Raw genomic sequence first — 21,552 nt, 5'->3', positions numbered from 1 at the left:
CATGGGCACATGGGTTTTTCTTTTTTTGTCTGGAGTGGCAAAAAGGTGAGGTTACTCCAACAAGAAAACAGGCATTGCCAGCTTTCATCTTTGCTTTGGCTCCTGATATGATTTGGATCTGTGTCCCCACCAAATCTCATGTCAAATTGTAATCCCCAGTGTTGGAGGTGGTGTCCGGTGGGAGGTGACTGGATCATGAGGGCAGAGTTGCACCATCCCCCCTTTGGTACTGTATAGTGTGAGTTCTCACAAGATCTGGTTGATTTAAAAAGTGTGTGACATCTCCCCCACCCCTTTGGTCCTGCTCCTGCCATGTAAGACACCTGCTCCTGCTTTTTCCTGAGGCCTCCCCAAAAGCAGATGCTGCCATGCTTTCCATACAGCCTATGGAACCATGAGCCAATTGAACCTCTTTTCTTTATAAATTATCCAGTCTCAGGTATTTATTTATAGGAATGTGAGAACAGACTAATACAGAAAATTGGTACCAGAAGTGGGGTATTTCTATAAAGATACCTGAAAATGTGGAAGCAGCTTTGAAACTGGGTAACAGGCAGATGTTGGAAGAGTGTGGAGGGCTCAGAAGAAGACAGAAAGATGAGAAGGTTTGGAACTTCCTAGAGACTTGTTAAATGGTTGTGACCAAAATGCTGATAGTGATATGGAACAGAGATGGCCAGGCTGATGACATCTCAGACAGAGATGAGGAACTTAACTGAGAACTGGAGCAAAGATCACTTTTCCTATGCTTTAGCAATGAATTCGGAGGCATTGTGCTCCTGCCTTAGGTATATGTGGAACTTTGAACTTGAGAATGATGATTTAGGGTATCTGGCGGAAGAAGTTTCTAAGCAGCAAAGCATTCAAGATTTAGCCTGGCTGCTTCTAACAGCATATGCTCATGTGCATGAGCAAAGAAATGACATAAAACTGGAACTTATATTTAAAAGGGAAGCAAAGCATACAAGTTTGGGAAATTTGTAGCCTGGCCTTGTGGTATAAAAACAAAGCCCATTTTCAGGGCAGGAATTCAAGCCCACTGCAGAAATTTACTTAGTAAAAAGCAGCCAATTGCTGATAGTCAAGACAATGAGGTTAAGCCCTCAAGACATTTCAGAGACCTAAGAGACAGCCTCTCCCATCACAGGCCCAGAGGCCTAGGAGGATTGAATGGTTCCACGGGCCAGGTCCAGGGCCCTGTTGCCCTGAATAGCCTCAGGGCTCTGCTCCCTGCATCCCAACCACTCCACCTCCAGCCATGGCTCAAAGGTGTCTGGATACAGCTCAAGCTGGTGCTTCAGAGGGTGCAAGCCATAAGCCTTGGCAGCTTCCACATGGTGTTAAGCCTGCAGGTGCACAGGGTGCAAGAGTTGAGACTTGGGAGCCTCTGCCTAGATTTCAGAAGATGTATGGAAAAGCCTGGATGTGCAGGCAGAAGCCTGCTGTAGGGGCAGAGCCCTCATGGATAACCTGCTAGGGTACTGAAGAGGGAAAGTGTGGGGTTGGAGCCCCCACAGAGAGTCCCCACTGGGGCACTGCCTGGTGGAGCTGTGAGAAGACAGCCACCATCCTCCATACCCTGGAATGGTAGAGCCACCAACAGCTTGCACCATGCACCTAGAAAAGCCACTAGCACTTAACACCAGCCCATGAGGGCATCCATGGAGGCTGAACTGCAGGGGCAGAGCTGCCCAAGGCTTTGGGAGCCCACCCCTTGCACCAGTGTGCCCTGGATGTGAGACATGAAGTCAAAGGAGATTTTGGAGCTTTAAGAGTTAATGACTGCCCTGCTGGGTTTCAGACTTGCATAGGGCCTGTAGCCCCTTTCTTTTGGTTGATTTCTCCCTTTTGGAGTGGGAGTATTTACCCAATACTTGTACCTCTTTTGTATCTTGGAAGTAACTAACTTGTTTTTGACTGTACAGGCTCATAGGTGGAAGGGACTTGTGTTGTCTCAGATGAGACTTTGGACTGTGGACTTTTGAGTTAATATTGGAATTAGTTGAGACTTCGGGGGGCTACTGAGAAGGGGATGATTGTACTTTGCAATGTGAGAAAGACATGAGATTTGGAGGGGCCAGGGGCAGAATGATACGGCTTGGATCTGGTCCCCACCAAATCTCATATCAAAATGTAATCCCCAGTGTTGGGAGGTAGTGACTGGATCATGAGGGTGGAGTTCCCATGAATGGTTTAGCACCATCCCCCTTTGGTACTGTATAGTGAGTGCTCACAAGATCTGGTTGTTTAAAAGCGTGTGGTACCCCCTGATCCCTGGTCCCAATGCTGCCATGCAAGATGCCTGCTCTCACTTTGTCTTCCATCATAACTGTAAGTTTCCTGAGGCCTCCCCAGTCATGCTTCCTGTACAGCCTGCAGAACCACATGTGAGCCAATCAAACCTCTTTTCTTTATAAACTACCCAGTCTCAGTTTTTTCTTTTTTCTTTTTTTTTTTTGAGACAGAGTCTTGCTCTGTTGCCCGGGCTGGAGTGCAGTGGTGTCATCTTGGCTCACTGCAAGCTCTGCCAGTTATTTCTTTATAGCAACGAGAGAATGGACTAATATAGCCCCTATATGAACTATCTTCCTCCTTCTGAAAGAAGGCTTGGCCATCTTTTGGTTTTCTTTCTTCCTTACATTTTCAACATTCTTTCTCTTCCTTTGTGGCAGCTGAGGCCTGTCCTGGCCTGAGAAGGAGCAGGTTTAGAGGTATCTATTTATTGCCACAAGTCTTGTACAAACTTTTCTTGTGGTGCTGACAAGCATGGTCTCTGTTCCATTTAAGAGGTAAGATCTGAAACTCAGTGTGGGCTTGGGACAGCCTTTTGGCCTATTTCATTCTGGACTATTCAAGCCTACCTAGCTTAGGCACAGGTGTTGTCACATCCAGCCCATGGACTTGATTACACAAGGGGATAAACCTGGACTCACGTTTATAATGTGCTTGCCAGGCACTGCTTTCCTTCTCAGGAAAGGGTTGCTGAGGCATAGTAAGATTGGATTGGGTTCTGTTGGATCATGGGAAAATTTTCCTGCCCAAATATTTATCTTATTGCAAAGTCAAAATGGCCTGTAAGCCAGAGTTCACTGTCCAGCTCCAGCCCTCCTCAATCCAGGAGTGTCTGGTGAACTGTACCACAACACAGTAGGTGTATTAGTTGTGCCTGCTTTTACGCTAAGGCTTAAGAATTCAGCTGATTCGGCTGGGCGTGGTGGCTCACTCCTGTAATCCCAGCACTTTGGGAGGCCAAGGCAGGCAGATCACCTGATGTGAGGAGTTCAAGACCAGCCTGTCCGGCATCGTGAAACTCCATCCCTACTAAAAATACAAAAAATTAGCTGGGCGTGGGGGCGCATGCCTGTAATCCCAGATACCCAGGAGGCTGAGGCAGGAGAATCACTTGAACCTGGGAGGTGGAGGCTGCAGTGAGCTGAGATGGCACCACTGCACTCCAGCCTGGGTGACAGAGCAAGACTCCATCTCAAAAATAGTAATTCAGCTGATTCACTTCCTAGTCATTTCTAGAGTTGGACTGCATATTTTTCTGTGACCCGTAACAGTTTCTGAGTCAGAACTACCATGTGTCTGTGAACCAATCTGAATTTGATACGGACATCTCCAAGCTGCCTACAGCTTTATAAAAAGAGTTCTTCCAGGTCTATGTGTCCTTTAATCATACACATTTTAGGACTCCAGTGTGCCTGCTCTGGGAAATGCAATGCTAGCCTACATCGGGCCTTTTTCAGTTGTGTGTTAGAAACTGACTGAGGGGGTGGGGGATCCACAATTTGCAGCATTTACTAACTTCTATGATACAAATACTCCTACCATTGTCCATTAAAAGCTACCAACCTGATGTCACTGAACATCAAGTTGGGAAGAGATGCACACAATTGGTTCTCCTCTGGGGAGCCAGCAAAAGCCAGCTGCAACACACCACGGCTTTGCACATTTTTAAAAAGGCACCCCCTGGTGGATGAATTAAGACAGGTATCCCCTTTGGGCAAATTAGAAAAAGACACCTCTTCTGGGGAGACCTGTGCCACATGTACAACTTGGTGAGAAGGCAGGAGCCCCTTCCTCCACACGTAGCTTGTTGAGGGGAATGTGAACTAGATTTTAAAGTCCATTCGCCTCCTTAACTATGTACTTTTGTGCAGTGCAAAATCAGCACAACTTTACAAGGCAGTCCTGCCACTGATTCATGACCATCCTGTAGTTAAATAAAACGGATGGAATAGAAGACAGCCAAGTTACCTAGCAGCCTGAAAGACTACTTTATGCGGATAATTATAGGATGATATTGCCAGTAGGAATATTAGTTGTTCTTAAAATTAGTCTAATTAATAGAAGGCTATTATTGATAAAAAGGGCCCCCGACTATACCATTCCAAGGATAGACATGATATAGCTAAAAAGACTTGGGAAATGTGATACCTACAGTACCACATATTTAGAGTCCAACTCATTAAATATATTGATCTTTAGTGACTTAAATGCTAACAATAGTCAAACACAGGCATAATGTGAATATTTAAATTTAATGTAGTTCTTTCCTATTTAACAGTTTTCTGTAACTCTTATTTAGCCTACCAATTACCCTGTGAAAGTTATCCTCCCCCCATTTTTACAGATGAGAAAGCAGGTTGAGAGATCAAATAATTCAAGGTGACTCAGAAAATAATTCAAGGTGACTCCTCCTTTTAAAACTAAATATGTAATGGATAATATGCAACTGATTTCTTGTGAAATATAACATGTATGTTTTTAGATTTTCTTTGCCTTTAACTCAAGGTGAGTCCAGTTTAAACCTGTACTTTTTGTAATTAGCCAAATCAAATGATCATAGTTCAAAGATGCTAAAATAGAATGCTACATAGTGATGCTGATAAATACTGTCAATTAGCCAGCAAACAGTAATGTGAATTTGCTGCAGGACGATCATTCTAATTTAGATATAATAGAAAGATTTTAGATAAAATAGAAAACTTTTTAAAGAAATTCAACTATATCCTAAAACTTGACCTGGTCAAACTTATTCCATCTTATATTCAGTTGCTCTAATATACAGCAGGTTGATACTAAAATAATGACAGAATTTGGCTGGTCTAAACATACAAATATATTTTCCCCCTTATCTTTCTTTCTTTGGGAAAATAAGAAAAAGAAAACATTACTCTGTTTACTCAGAAAGCAAGGAGAGCAGCACCTTCTCCTGGACTCCGTGACTGTCAGCCATCTTTTCATCACAAAAAGGTGAGGGGTGCCAGGATTTCACTACGCTGCTCCTTCACTGGAAAGGGAAGGAAATGCTCCAGCTGTTTTAATCAGTGACATTTATTAACATGCTTCAAAAGTGACCAAAGTGTCCAGCCAGCACAATAGCCAAGGCAATCAACGTTCTCTTAGTGTGTGATCTCCTCCAAAATACCAAATAAATAGGTTTAGGAATAACCTCAAATAAATTGTAATTTAACTTCGTCCAAAATTATACATCCTCTACCTGAGGATAAAGTCACTGCTCTTCCCTGCTCCTGTAAAGATACTAGCGGGACGGGAGAAAGCTCAAATGACTCTGTAATTTAGAATTACAACCAGAGAAGAAATACTTCAAGCACAACAGAGACGTTCCATTGAAGAGCGACATTCATTCTGGAATGTTTGTTTTGAAAACAACTCTTCTGGGGGAATTCAAAAGGTACTGAACAAAGCAACATAAAGTAAGTCTTGGGTTGTTTTGCAAAATAAAAATATACAATTGAGTAGACCAGATGGCAAAAACATACCAATTACAATCTGAATGCTATATTTAAAACCCTTAAATTCTGAAGGCCTGAATATCAACAAACCTATTTATGTTTATGATCCTAAAAAGACATTAAATATTATTAAACCCCCAACTTCCAAAACATAGAGAGACCCAGCAAACTGGGCTAGTGGTATCTCAGTACACAGTCACACATGACTAGACTAGACTAGACTAGACTAGACTAGAGATCTGAGTTTGCAACCAAGTACAAGAGGTCTTTAGGAGCTCAGGCTAAGGGAGGCACTTTATTCAAATGCATGGCCTGAGAGAAGAGGGAAAGTACCTTGTAATCTTAAACTATGTGGTCCATCGCATATTCTACCTCAAAGACAATCTAGACTACGGTATCTCCTCTTAAACTGCCAGTTCAGAACAAAATATACTTTATTTGGAAGCTAAATATTTGCTTCACTCAAGTGAAGAATAATTTAGCAGCGACAGAGAACACAACTCCTGTTTTAACCATGGGAAAGAGAACAGAGTGATAGTATCTCGCTGGGGAAATCAAAAGATTTCTGGGTCTGTCTGGGTGTATCATATTATGAGCTTGATTCTTCAACCGTCACTCCATTTGGTAGTCAGGGAGAAAGTAAGTGTAGCTGCAAGGGGAACTGGAAAGAACTACCCTGCCCTTCTGCACCCCCAGCCAGGCCCACTAGCTGCGGTGCTGTGCACAACTCCAGTTCCAATGCTTCCCTCCACAGTGGAGGCATATCCAGGGCTGAACCAGATGCACGCCCACAGTGTGTTTCTGGCTCAGAGCCTGTCAGGAAATTCATGTCTGGGAAGAAACTAAGTGTTCTGGTGATGGCTACGGTCAGTAGATCTACCAGCAATTTGTCCCTTTTTTTGTCTCAGATTTTAAGGCAGAAACTCAATCTCAGCAGCTAATTTCATCCAATTTTCTTCAGAAACATTCTCCAATTTAGTTGAGTACGCAAGAAAAGTGTGTGAACATTCACTCCTGTCCTCCCCACATACATATATAGACATACAATAAGAAACATACATACATATATACCCTAGGTTGTCAATGTATGCTGCTGAAATGCCTGAAAGGTTACTTTTCACTTAAAAATAAAATTTGATGAATTATTCTGCAAGTATGGATTTGGCCCTAGCAAATTTTTGTAAATATAGTTTGAGAGGACAGCAACAAAGGTTTTAACTAGAAGCTGTCTTGAGGGTTTTCCTGATAGATATTGTTAATATGTATGTTATTTAAAACAGGCATATCCTTATGGATTATAAAAATAGAAATGTATATATTTGTTAATACATATTCACAGCTTATGCTGGAATGGCTCACAGGAGAAATCATGGTTCATGAAGAGAATAAACATTACTCAAGTAAATAAAAATAAGATTAGGTCCATAAAGGCTGAGAACTTATAGTCAGTAATCAGCTCATTTGGTTTCTCTTTGTAGGGCAATCAAAAACATGAAAGGTGGTGACACATAAAACACACACAGACATACAATTACATGAATTACATGGAAAGAATATAAATTAACCAATAAAGCAATGTGGAGTTAAGGTGCAAAAATACAATCTTCATCGATTTTCTCTACTCCTGTGTTTTCAAGCATCACAACATGTTAAATGTCATGGGTGGCAATACCAACCCAGACAGGTCTGAATGTTTGTAGATTTTCTAAGTGTTGAAAGTTAAAGCAAGATCCTTTGAGATCTACGATCACACATTTTGGTAGAAATTGCAGATTTACAGAGATGACTACTGAGCAGTAGGTAGTAAATGGAGCCAAGAAGTACACTCTTGCCCATCCATCTTCCATGGGAATCAGAATATTGGCTTCAATCACTGACTCATCTTTATATAATCTTCACCCTGAAAAATAAAAGTTACCAATGTAAGAATGTTTTTAGAGTCAATAAAGTTTGATTAATCTGTTTTAAGATGCATAATTTTTTTTTTCAGTTTAGTATCTTCAGTAAGGCTAATTTTTAAAAATACAGACTAAAAAAAAGCTGATTTGGCTTTTTTCCATTAATTTAATTTAGATGAAGCCAAATGTTTTGTTTTCCTAATTTTTAAACATTTCAGTAGCTTTTGGGGTAGAAGTGGTTTTTGGTTACATGGGTGAATTGTATAGTGGTGGAGTCTGATATTTTAGTGCACTTGTCAACCTAGATGAAGACAAATGTTATCTAATAAAAGTTATCAAAAAGCCAATTTCTTCAATTTTGTAAAAAATATTGAAAACATAAAAAGTTTGTTCTAGACGGGCGCGGTAGCTCACGCCTGTAATCCTAGCACTTTGGGAGGCCAAGGCGGGTGAATTACCTGAAGTCAGGAGTTCAAGACCAGCCTGGCCAACATGGTGAAACCCTGTCTCTACTAAAAATACAAAAAATTAGCCGGGTGCAGTGGCATACACTTGTAACCCCAGCTACTTGGGAGGCTGAGGCAGGAGAATTGCTTGAACCTGGGAGGCAGAGGTTGCATGAGCCAAGATCGTGCCACTGCACTCCAGCCTGGGTGACAGAGCGAGACTTCTTCTCAAAAAAAAAAACATTGAAACATTGTTCTGTGCTCCCAGAGGTTGACCTAAAAAAAAAAAATAATAATAATAATAATAATAATAAAGGTTTGTGACATTTCTTTATAGCTATTTAAAGTGCTCCCAGAGCAATCACAATAATGAAGAAATCAACATAGGACATATTCATTTTAAAGTCTTTCCAGTTTCTTCAACAAATGTTGCTTGGACAACTAGATACTCATATGCAACATATGGACTCCCACTTTACACCATATAGAAAAATTAATTCAAAATGGATCAATCACCCAAATAAAAGAGTTAAAACCATAAAATTCTTAGAAAACATGAGGCAGGTAAATCTTCATAACTGTGGATTTGGCAATGGAGTCTTAGATATGACACCAAAAGCATGAGTAACAAAAAACCAAAAATAGATAAATTGGACTTCACCAAAATTAAAATATTTTGTGTATCAAATAACACTATCAACAAAGTGAAAAGAAGCCTAGAGAAGGGAAGAAAATATCTGCAAATCATGTATCTGATAAAGGTTTTATAACCACAATAAAGAACTCTGTTGCGGGAACTCAGGGACCCTGAACAGAGGGACCGGCTGGAGCCGCGGCAGAGGAACATAAATTGTGAAGATTTCATATTAATATGGACATTAATCTGCTCCCAAATAATACTTTTATAATTTCTTATGCCTGTCTTTACTTTACTCTTAATCCTATTATCTTCGTAAGCTGAGGATGTATGTCACCTCAGGACCACTGTGATAATTGTGTTAACTGTACAAATTGATTGTAAAATGTGTGTTGGAACAATATGAAATCATTGCACCTTGAAAAAGAACAGAATAACAGTGATTTTTATGGAACGAGGGAAGAAAACCATAAGATCTGACTGCCTGTGGGGTCAGACAAAAAGAGCCATATTTCTCTTCTTGCAGAGAGCCTATAAACGGACATGCAAGTAGGAAAGATATTGCTAAATTCTTTTCCTAGCAAGGAATATTAATATTAATACCCTGGGAAAGGAATGTGTTCCTGGGGGGAGGTCTATAAACAGCCACTCTGGGAAATGTCTGTCTTGTGCAGTTGAGATAAGGACTGAGATACGCCCTGGTCCCCTGCAGAACACTCAGGCTTACCAGGGTGGGGAAAAACCCTGCCCTGGTAAATTTGTGGTCAGACCGCTTCTCTGCTCTCAAACCCCGTTTTCTGTTGTTTAAGATGTTTATCAAGACAATATGTGCACCGCTGAACATAGACCCTTATCAGTGGTTCTGCTTTTGCCCTTTGCCCTGTGATCTTTGTTGGACCCTTATCAGTGGTTCTGCTTTTGCCCTTGTCCTGTTCCCTCAAAAGCATGTGATCTTTGTTGGACCCTTATTAGTGGCTCTGCTTTTTGCCCTTTGAAGCATGTGATCTTTGTGCCTATTCCCTGTTCTTACACCACCTCCCCTTTTGAAACCCTTAATAAAAACTTGCTGGTCTGAGACTCAGGCGGGCATCACGGTCCTACCGATATGTGATGTCACCCCTGGCGGCCCAGCTGTAAAATTCCTCTCTTTGTACTGTCTCTCTTTATTTCTCAGTTGGCCGACATTTATGGAAAATAGAAAGAACCTATGTTGAAATATTGGGGGCAGGTTCCCCCAATAGAACTGTTACCACTCAACAACAAAAACAACCTAATTAAAACATGAGCAGGGGACCTAGACATTTCCCCAAAGAATACATACGAATGGCCAACAAGCATAGAAAATATGTTCAGCATCATTAGGCATTAGGGAAATGCAAATCAAACACAATGAGATACCACTCCATACCCATTAGGATGGCTATAGTTTTAAAAAATGGAAAATAAGTTGATGAGATGCGGACAATTTGGAGCAGACATACATTGCTGGTGGGAATGTAAAATGTTTCAGGTACTGTGGAAAACAGTTTGACTATTCCTCAAAAATTAAACACAGAATTGTCATATGACCCAGCAATTTGACTCCTAGGTATACATACAAATGAATTCAAAACAGGTATGAAAACAAATACCTATATGCACATGTTCACAGCAGTACTACTTACAATATCTAAGAGGTAAAAACATATGTCCATCAAAGGATAAACAACTGTATATATATAAATATTATTTGGCCATAAAGAGGAATTAAATACTGATGATACATGCTACAATGTGAATGAACCTCGAAAACATTATACTAGGTGACAGAAGCCAGACCCAAAAAGTCACATACTGTATAGACTCCAGGTATATAAAATATTAATATATAGAATAGGTAAATCCATAGAGACAGAAAGTAGATTCATGGTTGCCAGGGGTTGGGGGAAGTGGGTAATGGGGAATAACTGCTTAATGGGTTCAGGATTTTCTTTTGAGGTGATTAAAAGTTTCATAACTAGGTAGACATAATGGTTGCACAACATTGTGAATGTACTAAATGGCTCTCAATTTTTATGTTATGTGAATTTTACCTCAATTAAAAACAATCCTTACAATGATGGGCTACTGCACTAGACAGCCTGGATTAGGTGAGGACAGGTTCTACCATTAAAGCTGTGTGACCTTGGGCACCTTACCCAGCCTTTCTGCTATTTTTTCATCTATAAAATAAGTATAATTCCTTAACACAATCATTGGAGGGAATATTTAAGATAAATATAAATGAAAGTACTCTGTAAACTGTAAATCAAAATACAAATAAAAGGTAGTATTATTAACAAAAAGCTAGATTCGTGCCACTCCCATTTATGGACTAAGTCTATTAATAATAAAATTTTGATAAATTTATCAGTTGCTCTTTATAGACTCCATGTAAAATGCATTTTAATATTTAGAATCTAAGCCATTTCTCTTTTTCTTTTTTTTTGAGACGAGGTCTCACTCTGTCGCCCAGGCTGGAGTGCAATGGCATGATCTTAGCTCACTGCAACCTCCATTTCCCAGGTTAAAGCAATTCTTGTGCTTCAGACTCCTGAGTAGCTGGGATTACAGGTGCACACCACTGCGCCTAATCTTTGTATTTTTAATAGAAATGGGGTTTCACCATGTTGGCCAGGGTGATCTCAAACTCCTGGCCTCAAGTGATCTGCCCACCTCAGCCTCCCAAAGTGCTGGGACTACAGGCATAAGCCACCACACCTGGCCAGAATCTAATGCCATTTCATTTGCTTATTAGTGTATTAAAAATGGCATCAACATTTTATTTAAAGACATACTAAGAAAAGTGGTCAACAGAAACCCTACCTTGAGATACCCTACCTTGAGATACCCTCTTTTTGTTCCCCCCATTTGAGACAGGGTTTCATGATCATGGCTCACCGCAGCCTCAACATCCCTGGGCTCAGGTGATCCTCCCACCTCAGCCTCCCAAATAGCTGGGATTACAGGCGTGCACCCCTATGCCCAGCGAATTTTTGTATTTTTTTGTAGAGATGGGGTTTTGCCATGTTGCCCTGTCTGGTCTTGAACTCCTGGGCTCAAGCGATCTGCCCACCTCAGCCTCCCAAAGTGCTAGGATTACAGTCATGAAACACTGCGCCCAACAGACACACTCTCTTAAATATAAATTCTCCCATTGATGGCACTTACAGGAATTGCTATTAGCGTCTGTCTTCCCAGCCTTGGTATGCCTGCTTGAGTTCTGCTGAGATTTGTTCTGCTCTTCTCCAGTGAGTAGGGCCTTTATTTCAGAAGGGATTTTTCCTTGGTCCATTGCCATGCACCACTGCTTGTACTGAAACATATTTAATTTTAAATACAAATATAAATTTAAAACATATTTAAATTAACTTTTACTTGTCAGAGTTCAGGAACCACTGGTAGAAATCCTAGACATAAGAACTCCCATGGCTAGAGGTCACGTTCGCTGCTGGGAATCCCACCCTCCATGGTATTACCTATTTATAACTGAGGACATGTACGAGATCTGCCATCTTTCAGAAGAGGCGGAAAAACTGCTGCTGAATTGTCTTTGATGTACTGGAGTGTTGCTCAGATTTAAAAGGCCCCTGTGGTTAAAAGGACATCTCCCCACAGTGTGCCACTAGTTAGAATTAATCTTTTTTTTTTTTAATAATTGTCACAGTATTATTTCTACTCCCAAAATAAAGAAATGAATGTTAGTAATTTCCTTTCTCTCTTTAACAAGTAATCGTTAAACATCTACTATCTACCAGAGTGCATGCTAGGGACTTTGGGGGTATACAAAGACAAAGCTGACCAAAGATTCTGCCCTCAAGTGGCTTACACTGCAGAAAGTAAGAAATAATTGATAGCATGTCACATTCAACATATCAAAAAAATCTACTGAATAGTATATATCTGGACAATATATACAACACTGTTCATGTCCTTCCTCTTCATGTTCCAACCTTGTTGTCTTACTTTCTAAAAACCTGTAGAAGCCTGTCCCAGTTGTGTAATGATCACAGTAATATCATCTCTCTCTTCTGTCACTTCCTCCCTCAGCTCACAATAATGCAGTTTCGATTCTGTTTTATCTACTCTCTTTCACATTTTTACAGCCACTGTCCAAAGTCTGAATGGATGAGTGAATAAAACATGTAAAATAAACAAAATCACTTGGCTGGGTGCAGTGGCTGACGCCTGTAATCCCAGCACTTTGGGAGGCCAAGGCGGGTGGACCATGAGGTCAGGAGATTGAGACCATCCTGACTAATGCAGTGAAACCCTGTCTCTACTAAAAATACAAAAAAAAATTAGCCGGGCATGGTGGTGGGCACCTGTAGTCCCAGCTACTCAGGAGGCTGAGGCAGCAGAATGGCGTGAACCTGGGAGGTGGAGCTTGCAATGAGCTGAGATCGCGCCCTGCACTCCAGCCTGGGTGACAGAGCGAGACTCTATCTCAAAAAAATAAAAAATAAAAAATAAAAATAAATAAATAAAGTCACTTAAACACGAATGGTATGCTATGCATAGTTACATATTGTTATATTGCTTTGTCTACTTACCAATATATTGTATCTTTCTACATCAGTAAATATATGTGCATTGTGATTTTTACTGGCTACGAAGTAGTCTAATACATGGATGTAGTAACATTTATTTAACCAGTCCTTTATTGTTGTCCATCTGGGTTATTTTCCATTTTCTTCTCTCATAAACAATCCCTTAGCGTTAACAGTCATGTACACTCTGCTCCCACCAGCAGTGTATGAAGATGCCTATTTGCCCCCATCCTGGCTAAAAGATTAATATTCTCTCCAATGTTTGCCAACTGGACAGGTGATAACTGGTATTTTCGTATTTTAATGTATTATTTATTTGACTGTTAAGGTGATTTTTTCATGTGTTTACTGACGATTTCTTACCATTTCCAGTTCCTCTCTGAGGGCACATATAGCTCTTTCTCGACTGGATACCAACTCTTCCAAATACTGATATCTCAGCTTTTTTCGGGCTCGGCATTCTCTTGCACTCTGCCGGCTCCTCTCAAGTTTTGCTTTCAAGTCAATTTTGGCTGGCTTCCGACCACGTTTACCGGGCTTCTTTACTTTGCCTCCAACCACCTTCAGCAAGCGAGAGAAGAAATAATTTTTTCCTTAGTTCTGTGTACAGAAAAGTGAATATGGCTGCATATTAGCAAAGAGAACATTTATAAACAAAACGTGAGTGAAGCCCTACGGAACTAAGAAAGTATAATCCCATCAAATGCCTTCTGGGTCTTTCCCTAATTTATTTTCTGACACTTTTGAAACCATGAATGTGAAAGAAGAATACACATTTTTATTATTTATTTGATAATAAAGTTTAAATAGTTCACCAGTAAACTTTACAAACCATATGGAGATAATAAAAACTTTATTTATTAATTTTATTTTATTTATTTATTTATTTATTTATTTATTTAGCTCACCAGTAAACTTTACAAACCATATGGAGATAGATAAGAAAAATGTCTACTAAATATTTTGTTCATGACAATTCTTTTTTTTTTCCAGACAGGGTCTCAATCTGTCGCTCAGGCTAGATAGAGTTCAGTAGTACAATCATGGCTAACTGCGGCCTTGACCTCCAGGGCTCAGGTGATCCTTCCACTTCAGCCTCCCATGTCGCTGTAACTATAGGCGTGAGCCACCATGCCTGGCTAATTTTTGTATTTTTGTTGTTGTTTTTAGAGATGGGGTTTCACCATGTTGCCCAGGCTGGTCTCCAACTCCTAGGCTTAAGTGATCCATTTGCCTTGGCCTCCCAAGGTGCTAGGAGTAAGCCATGGTGCCAGGCCCCACTTTTTTTTCTTTTTTTGAGACAGGTTCTCGCTTACTCTGTTACCCAGGCTGGAGCACAGTGGCACCATCATAGCTCACTGCAGTCTTGCATTCCTGAGTTCAAGTGATCTTCTGCCTCAGCCTCCCTAGTAGCTGGGTCTACAGGTGAGCATCACCATGCCTGGCTAATTAAAAAAAAAAAAATCGCTTTGTAGAGATGGTGTCTTGCTATGTTGACCAGGCTGGTCTCAAACTCCCGGCCTCAAGCGATCCTCCTGCCTCCGCCTCTCAAAGTGCTGGGATTACACGTGTGAGCCATTGTGCCTGGACTCATGAAGAAGTTTTTATTGCCTTGAGAAAAAGAATTGCAACAAAATACATTTAAAGAACTCAACATTCGAAACTGTAAGTTCATTATGATCTCAACATTATAAGACAATACATAGAAGAAAGGAAGTTAACAAGATCAGTGAAGACTTCTCTGATAGGTGTAATTATAAATAGCTTTTCCTCACCTATATTTTTATGATTTTCAAATTAGATAATAAAATATAAAATATGTGTATAAAATTGTATATATATATATACATAAATATGTATCCTAAGGAATTTGGCTATAAATTCCCTCAAATTTGTTGAGCCCAAAGGAACAAACAGAAAGCCTCAACTGTCTCAGTAGATTTCTCCCTGCTCCCACTGATGTCATAAAGCAACCTCTCAATATTCCTGTTACTCAATTACCTGCCTAGGCACAATTATTAGGTGACTGCCAAAGTAATTTAATCTTCTTCATTGTTTAGCTTTGAAACCTTCCCAAGTTTTTATGCAAGATGTAACTATATGGTAAAGATGATGAATTACTAAACACTTGAACCTGAACTTACACATCAAGTAAGCGTTCTTTAATGCAGTCACCTTGAAAGGGGGTACATTTATTCCAATAATGCCACAGTTCAAAGATTTTCTGGAAAGTAGTATTGGAGCCAGTTTTTATAAGTTTTATAAGGCATAACACAATATGTTAGAGCTATACACTATTCTTCAAATTCCCAATCTGATTATCCACTTCATTTTTCTGACATGGTTCTGAATGACTGATGTCTAGCTCTTTCTGAAAATCGCCCTCGAAGAATAAACATTTTATATCTTTAGTGTCCTGACAGGAATATTGCTAAGGCTTTAAAGGCAATTCTAAAAGAGAAGATGCAAAATTCAAACACTGGCAAATCATTAGAATAAATGTAGGTGCCTTCCCAGATAGCAAAACTCAAAGGGTCAGTATCTGTTTGGATACAAAAACTCTGATTTGTTTGAAATCACTATTAGTATCACATTCACAATGCTAAGTACCCTAAAAAGATGAGATCATTACTAAGTCTAATAGTTAGGTCAAGAAAACCAAGCTTTAAATGTGAATCAGCCACATTTACCAAACTCTGTCACATCATGATGGCCAACCATTGTATCTAGCATTTTTTGTGGGGTGGCTCTGAAATGAGACAGATTACTCCAAGGCTCTGGGGAAAAAAAATCTGTCCTTTCCATCATCGTCTTAAAGCCAGGTTCTTCAGTACTGCTTCCAAGTTAGTTTCAAGTTTTCAAAACGTGGTCTTTTAAAGCTTTTCTCTTCTGCATCATCGTCATGTTTTTTGTTTGTTTGTTTGTTTTGAGACGGAGTCTTACTCTTGTCGCCCAGGCTGGAATGCAATGGCGCGATCTCAGCTCACTGCAATCTCCTGCTCCTAGGTTCAACCGACTCTCCTGCCTCAGCCTCCCAAGTAGCTGGGATTACAGGTGCCCACCTCAGGTGATCCACCGGGCCTGAACCAATCGTCATGTTTTTATTACATTATAACAATATACATCTAGCTGGGCGTGGTGGCTCACACCTGTAATCCCAACACTTTGGGAGGCCGAGGCAGGTGGATCACCTGAGGTCAGGAATTCAAGACCAGCCTGGCCAATATGGTGAAACCCCGTCTCTACTAAAAATACAAAACTTAGCCGGGCACGGTGGTGGGCACCTGTAATCCCAGCTACTTGGGAGGAGGCCAAGGCAGGAGAATCACTTGAACCTGGGAGGTGGAGGTTGCAGTGGGCCCAGATTGGGCCACTGCACTCCAGGCTAGATGACAAGAGCAAGACCCCAGCTGAAACAAAAAATAAAAAATTTAAAAAAAAAATATATATATATATATATAAATGAAACTTTCTTCAGAGCCAAATATTTGAAAGCAATTGCAGGATGACCTAGTTCATCCAAATATTAAAATGGGTTAAATTTAAAATTATGCTTATATCTCATCAATCACATAATTTTAATAAAATATTTTGAAATCACCCTGAGTTAAAACAAAGTGTATTTACTATTGAATACACTTTTTGAAAAGCTTATATATTACATCAAGAACTCATGTCTGTAGTGAAATAAATGGATAATGACATCTATTCTTTATGCAGTAAAATGAGTCATTAATCATACAACACTATAATCCAATACCTCATATATTGCTGTTTTTAATTAATTCAGGAGTAGCTGCTTTTGAGACGCCAGAAAGAGAACATAGTGTACTTCATGGACTTCACTGATTTTTGAAACAAACCTAGCAATCATAAAAATATAAAATAGAAGCTATAACCCTTTGTTTAGTTTTTATGGCAGCAAAATATTTTAATTGGAACTGTGTTATTCCTTTTTTTTAAATTAGAAAGGCATAGTATATGAATCCAAGGTTTCTGTATTTTATGTCATTTCCTATAAAGTTACATTTAAAACCACATAATCACCACTTCTCTAGCTTAACTTTTTCTCAGTAATAAACCAAATGTTTTGGCTTTTTGTAACAGCTAATGCCTAAAGTTCTAAGAGAGTAAGTATAACACAGGATTATTGTAAATCTTAGCTATAACAATGTATATGAGACTACTTTATAAAGAAAAAAAGTATTTGGTAAAAGGAATTTGAGATTAAAAAAATAAAAGAGAAAAAAGTATTATACAAATGTAGGTTAGTACCAGTTGCCTTAACTACTAAACTTTATAAATTTCATAAGCCATAAAGACTGAGGAACAGATAGGGGGCGTTAATTAGGAACCAAGAACCAGCAGCTAAAACTGAAATCAAGCCCACTAATTCCTGGGCCAAAAGACCATTCTTCACAATTCATAGTTTTCACAAACTCAATGATAACCACATTGTTCCCTTGCTCTTTCCTGATACTTCTGTGAGGAAGCATATTAATATGGGTAAACAAAAGTACTGACTTTCACATACCAACATAAACTCCAAAGAAAACTATGAAAATAACCCCACACATCTAGCTTTTTTTCCTGTTCTAATTTTATTTCTACTGACATAGAGTCATGTGAAAATTTAAACAGCTGGCTTTAAAACAGTATACCTCTTTACCCACTATCCATTTTATGTCTTTTTCTGCCCTAGAGCACATTTGTGAGATGCGGACAGTGAGCCCAAGGGAAACAATAAAGACCTGTCTCCCTACCTCCAATCACTTAGAAAAGAAACCCGCTAGCCAGTGATTTTTCTTACCCTTCACAGAGAGCTTCTTTCACAAAGGTGGGCTATTAAAGATGTTAGACATCAGTAAGGTTTCTGAAATACTAAGTCTGTCTTCATTATATGTCAAAAGTGTTAAAGTCTACTGATTACAAGCAAGACTAAAGGTCCCAATTTTCCAACTCCCTGTTTTAAACACTTTCTTTTTTAAGACAAGCTAAACTAAAGGTCATGACTTTTTCAAAGTAAGCACCTGGAACTGTGTCATATAATTCTTAGTACCTGGTAATCAGTATTTAATAAATGACAGTTAAAAAACAAAAGACATTCTTAAATAACCAATGTGTCAAAGAAAATTGTGATTATGAGAGAAATTAGAAAAATACTTTGAGGAAAATAGATGGCAATTGTGATTACAAGGGAAGTTAGAAAAATACTTTGAGATGAAAGAAAAAGAAAATACAACATACCAAAACTCATGGGGTACAACTGGAGCATTCCTCAGAGGGAGCGGAACACAACTTTTTGTTTGTTTTAAAGAAGAAAGGTGGTTTCAAATCAGTAATCTAATCTTCCGCCTTAAGAAACTAGCAAAAGAAGAGCGAATTAAACATAAAGCAGGCAGATAGAATGTAATAATAAATAGTAGGCAGAGATGAATAAAATAAAGAATGGAAATACAACAGACAAAAATCAATGAAACCAAAAGATTGTTCCTCAAAAGGATCAACAAAATTCACCAACCTTTAGCTAGATGGACCATTAGAGAAAGAAAAAACTCAAAAATACTAAAATCACGACTGAAAGAGACACCATTACTAACACTACAGAAATAAAAGGGATGCAAAGGAATACTAGGAAAAATTGCATGCCAAAAAAACTAGATAACCTAGATGAAATGGACAAATTCCTAGAAAGACACAAAGTAGCAAAAAAGACTCAAGAAGAAATAGAAAATCTGAATTAGACCTATAGCAATAACAAGACACAATCAGTAATAAAAAATTTTCTTCGATTAGTAATCAAAGAAAAGCCTAGGTTTACATGACTTCACTAATGAATTCTACCAAATATTTAAATAATTAACCTCACAAACTCTTCCAAAATGTGGAATAGGAGAAAGCTTATTTCAACTTACTCCACGGGGCCAATATGTACTTGAAACCAAAACCAAAGATACCCGAAGAAAACTACAGACCAATATGGTCTTGTGAATTTATATGCAAAAAATCCTCAATAAAATACTAGAAGGCTGAATCTAGCAACAAAGAAGATTATACACCATGACTAAAAGGGATTTATCTCAAGAATAAAGGTTGGTTTGACATCTGAAAAATCAATTACTATAATACACTGTATCAATAGGAAAAAAAGGGCAAAACTTGCATGTTCATCTCACACACACACAAAAAAAGGACTTGACAGAAATTCAACACCTTCACATGATAAAAACATTCAATAACCTAGAAATAGGAGGAAACTTCCCCAATCTGATAATGGACATCTACAAAAAACCCACAGCTAACATCTTACTAATGGTGGAATACTGAATGCTTTCCCCCAAAGATAATGAATAAGGCAACAATCTTGTCTTCTCTCATCACTTCTATTTAACACTGAACTACCGAGAAAAAATAGAAAGCATTCAGGGAAAGGAAAGGAAAGGAAAAAAGTGAAGCTATCTCCTTGAAGGTGACATGATTTTATATATAGAAAATCCAATCCAAAAGAATTCTTTCCCCCCTGAAAAAACCTATTAGAGCTACTAAATGAGTAGAGCAAGGGTCCAGGATACAAGATCAATATACAAAAATCAGTTGTGTTTCTACACACTATCAATGAACAATCTGAAAATGAAATTAAGAAAATGACTCCACTTATAGTAGCCTAAAAAAGAATACAATACTCAGGAATAAATTTAGCATAAGGAGCGTAAAATCTGTGCACTAAAAACCACAAAATATCATTAAAAGAAATTAAAGAAGACCTGATAAATGGAAAGGCAGCCCATGTTAGTGGGCTGGAAGATTTATTATTATTAAGAAAGGAATACTCCTCAAATTGATCTACAGTTTCAACAAAATTCCTATCAAAAACTCAGCTACCTTTTCGCTGAAATTGGCAGGCTAATCCTAAAGTTCATATTGAAATACGAGGGACCCAGAATAACCAAAACAATCTTGAAAAAGATGCAAATTGGAGGGCTCACACTTTCTGATTTCAGAATTTATTAGAAAACTACAGTAATCAAGACAGTGTAATATTGGCACAAGGACAGACATACAGACCAATGGAAAAGCATAGAGAATCCAGAAATAAATCCTTACGTTTATGGTCAATTGATTTTTGACAAGGTGCCAAAGCAATTAAATGGGGAAAGAATAGTCTCTTCAATAAAGGGTGCTGGGACAGGTGGATAGCCACTTGCAAAATAATTAAGTTGGATCACTACCTCGCACCATATACAAAAATTAAAAATTGAACAAGCCGGGTGCAGTGGTTCACACTGTAATCCCAGCACTTTGGGAGGCTGGGGCGAGAGGATCTTTTGAGCCCAGGAGGTCAAGACTGTAGTGAAGCTGGGTTTGTGCCACTGCACTCCAGCCTAGATGACAGGGTGAGACCCTGTCTCAAATTAAAAAAAAATAGAACAAAGGCCTAAATGTCAGAGATAAAACTATAAAACTTAGAGGAAAACAGAGGATTTACTCCTTATGACCTTGGATTAGGCAATGGTTTCTTAGATATGATAAGCACAAGCTATCAAACTGTATTTCAAGGATAATCAAGGTAAAAAGACAACCCACAGAATGGGAGAAAATATTTGTAAATCACAAATATGATAAGGGACTTGTATCTAGAATACATAAAGAACTCTTACAACTCAATAATAAAAAGACAACCCAATTTTAAAAAGGGGCAAGGATTTGGATAGACATTCCTCCAAAGAAGATATACAAATGCCAATAAGCAAATGAAAAAATTCTCAACATCATTAGTCATTAGGGAAATGTGAATGAAAACCACAAAATATATCACTTTACACCCACTAGGATGTTTACATAATCAAAAAGATAGCCAACGCCAGGCATGGTGGCTTATGCCTGTAATCCCAGCACTTTGGGAGGTTGAGGTGCGCGGATCATAATGTCAAGAGATCAAGACCATCCTGGCCAACATAGTGAAACCCCATCTCTACTAAAAATAAAAAACAATTAGCTGGGCATGGTGGCGCGTGCCTGTAGGCCCAGCTACTCGGGAGGCTGAGGCAGGAGAATCGCTTGAACCCGGGAGTTGGAGTTTGCAGTGAGCCAAGATTGCACCACTCCATCCTGGCAACAAAGTGAGACTCCGTCTCAAAAAAAAAGACAACCAATAACAAGTACTGGTGCAGATGTGGAGAAAGTGAAATCCTCATACGTTGCTGTGGGAATGTAAAATGGTGCAGCCACTTTGGAAAACAT

The 21,552-nt window shown here is 39.1% G+C and overlaps 1 protein-coding gene across 1 annotated transcript in view; it reads right to left on the bottom strand.

The window, feature by feature from the left end:
- Nucleotides 1-4,525: 4,525 nt before the first annotated feature.
- CREBL2 (cAMP responsive element binding protein like 2) overlaps nucleotides 4,526-21,552 on the bottom strand; it is a 32,865-nt gene continuing 15,838 nt past the window's right edge. The window contains exons 2-4 of the mRNA XM_003808846.4: nucleotides 13,675-13,872; nucleotides 11,933-12,077; nucleotides 4,526-7,662 (exon numbers count right to left, since the gene is read on the bottom strand). Of these exons, the coding sequence (XP_003808894.1) occupies nucleotides 7,658-7,662; nucleotides 11,933-12,077; nucleotides 13,675-13,872 (348 nt within the window). The 3' untranslated portion in view covers nucleotides 4,526-7,657. The remainder of the gene's footprint in view (nucleotides 7,663-11,932; nucleotides 12,078-13,674; nucleotides 13,873-21,552) is intronic.

This window comes from Pan paniscus, chromosome 10 (assembly GCF_029289425.2).
Source record: "Pan paniscus chromosome 10, NHGRI_mPanPan1-v2.0_pri, whole genome shotgun sequence".
Classification (NCBI taxonomy): domain Eukaryota; kingdom Metazoa; phylum Chordata; class Mammalia; order Primates; family Hominidae; genus Pan; species Pan paniscus.
Note: the sequence above shows the minus strand (reverse complement) of the source record. Positions and strands in the feature narration are given on the sequence as shown.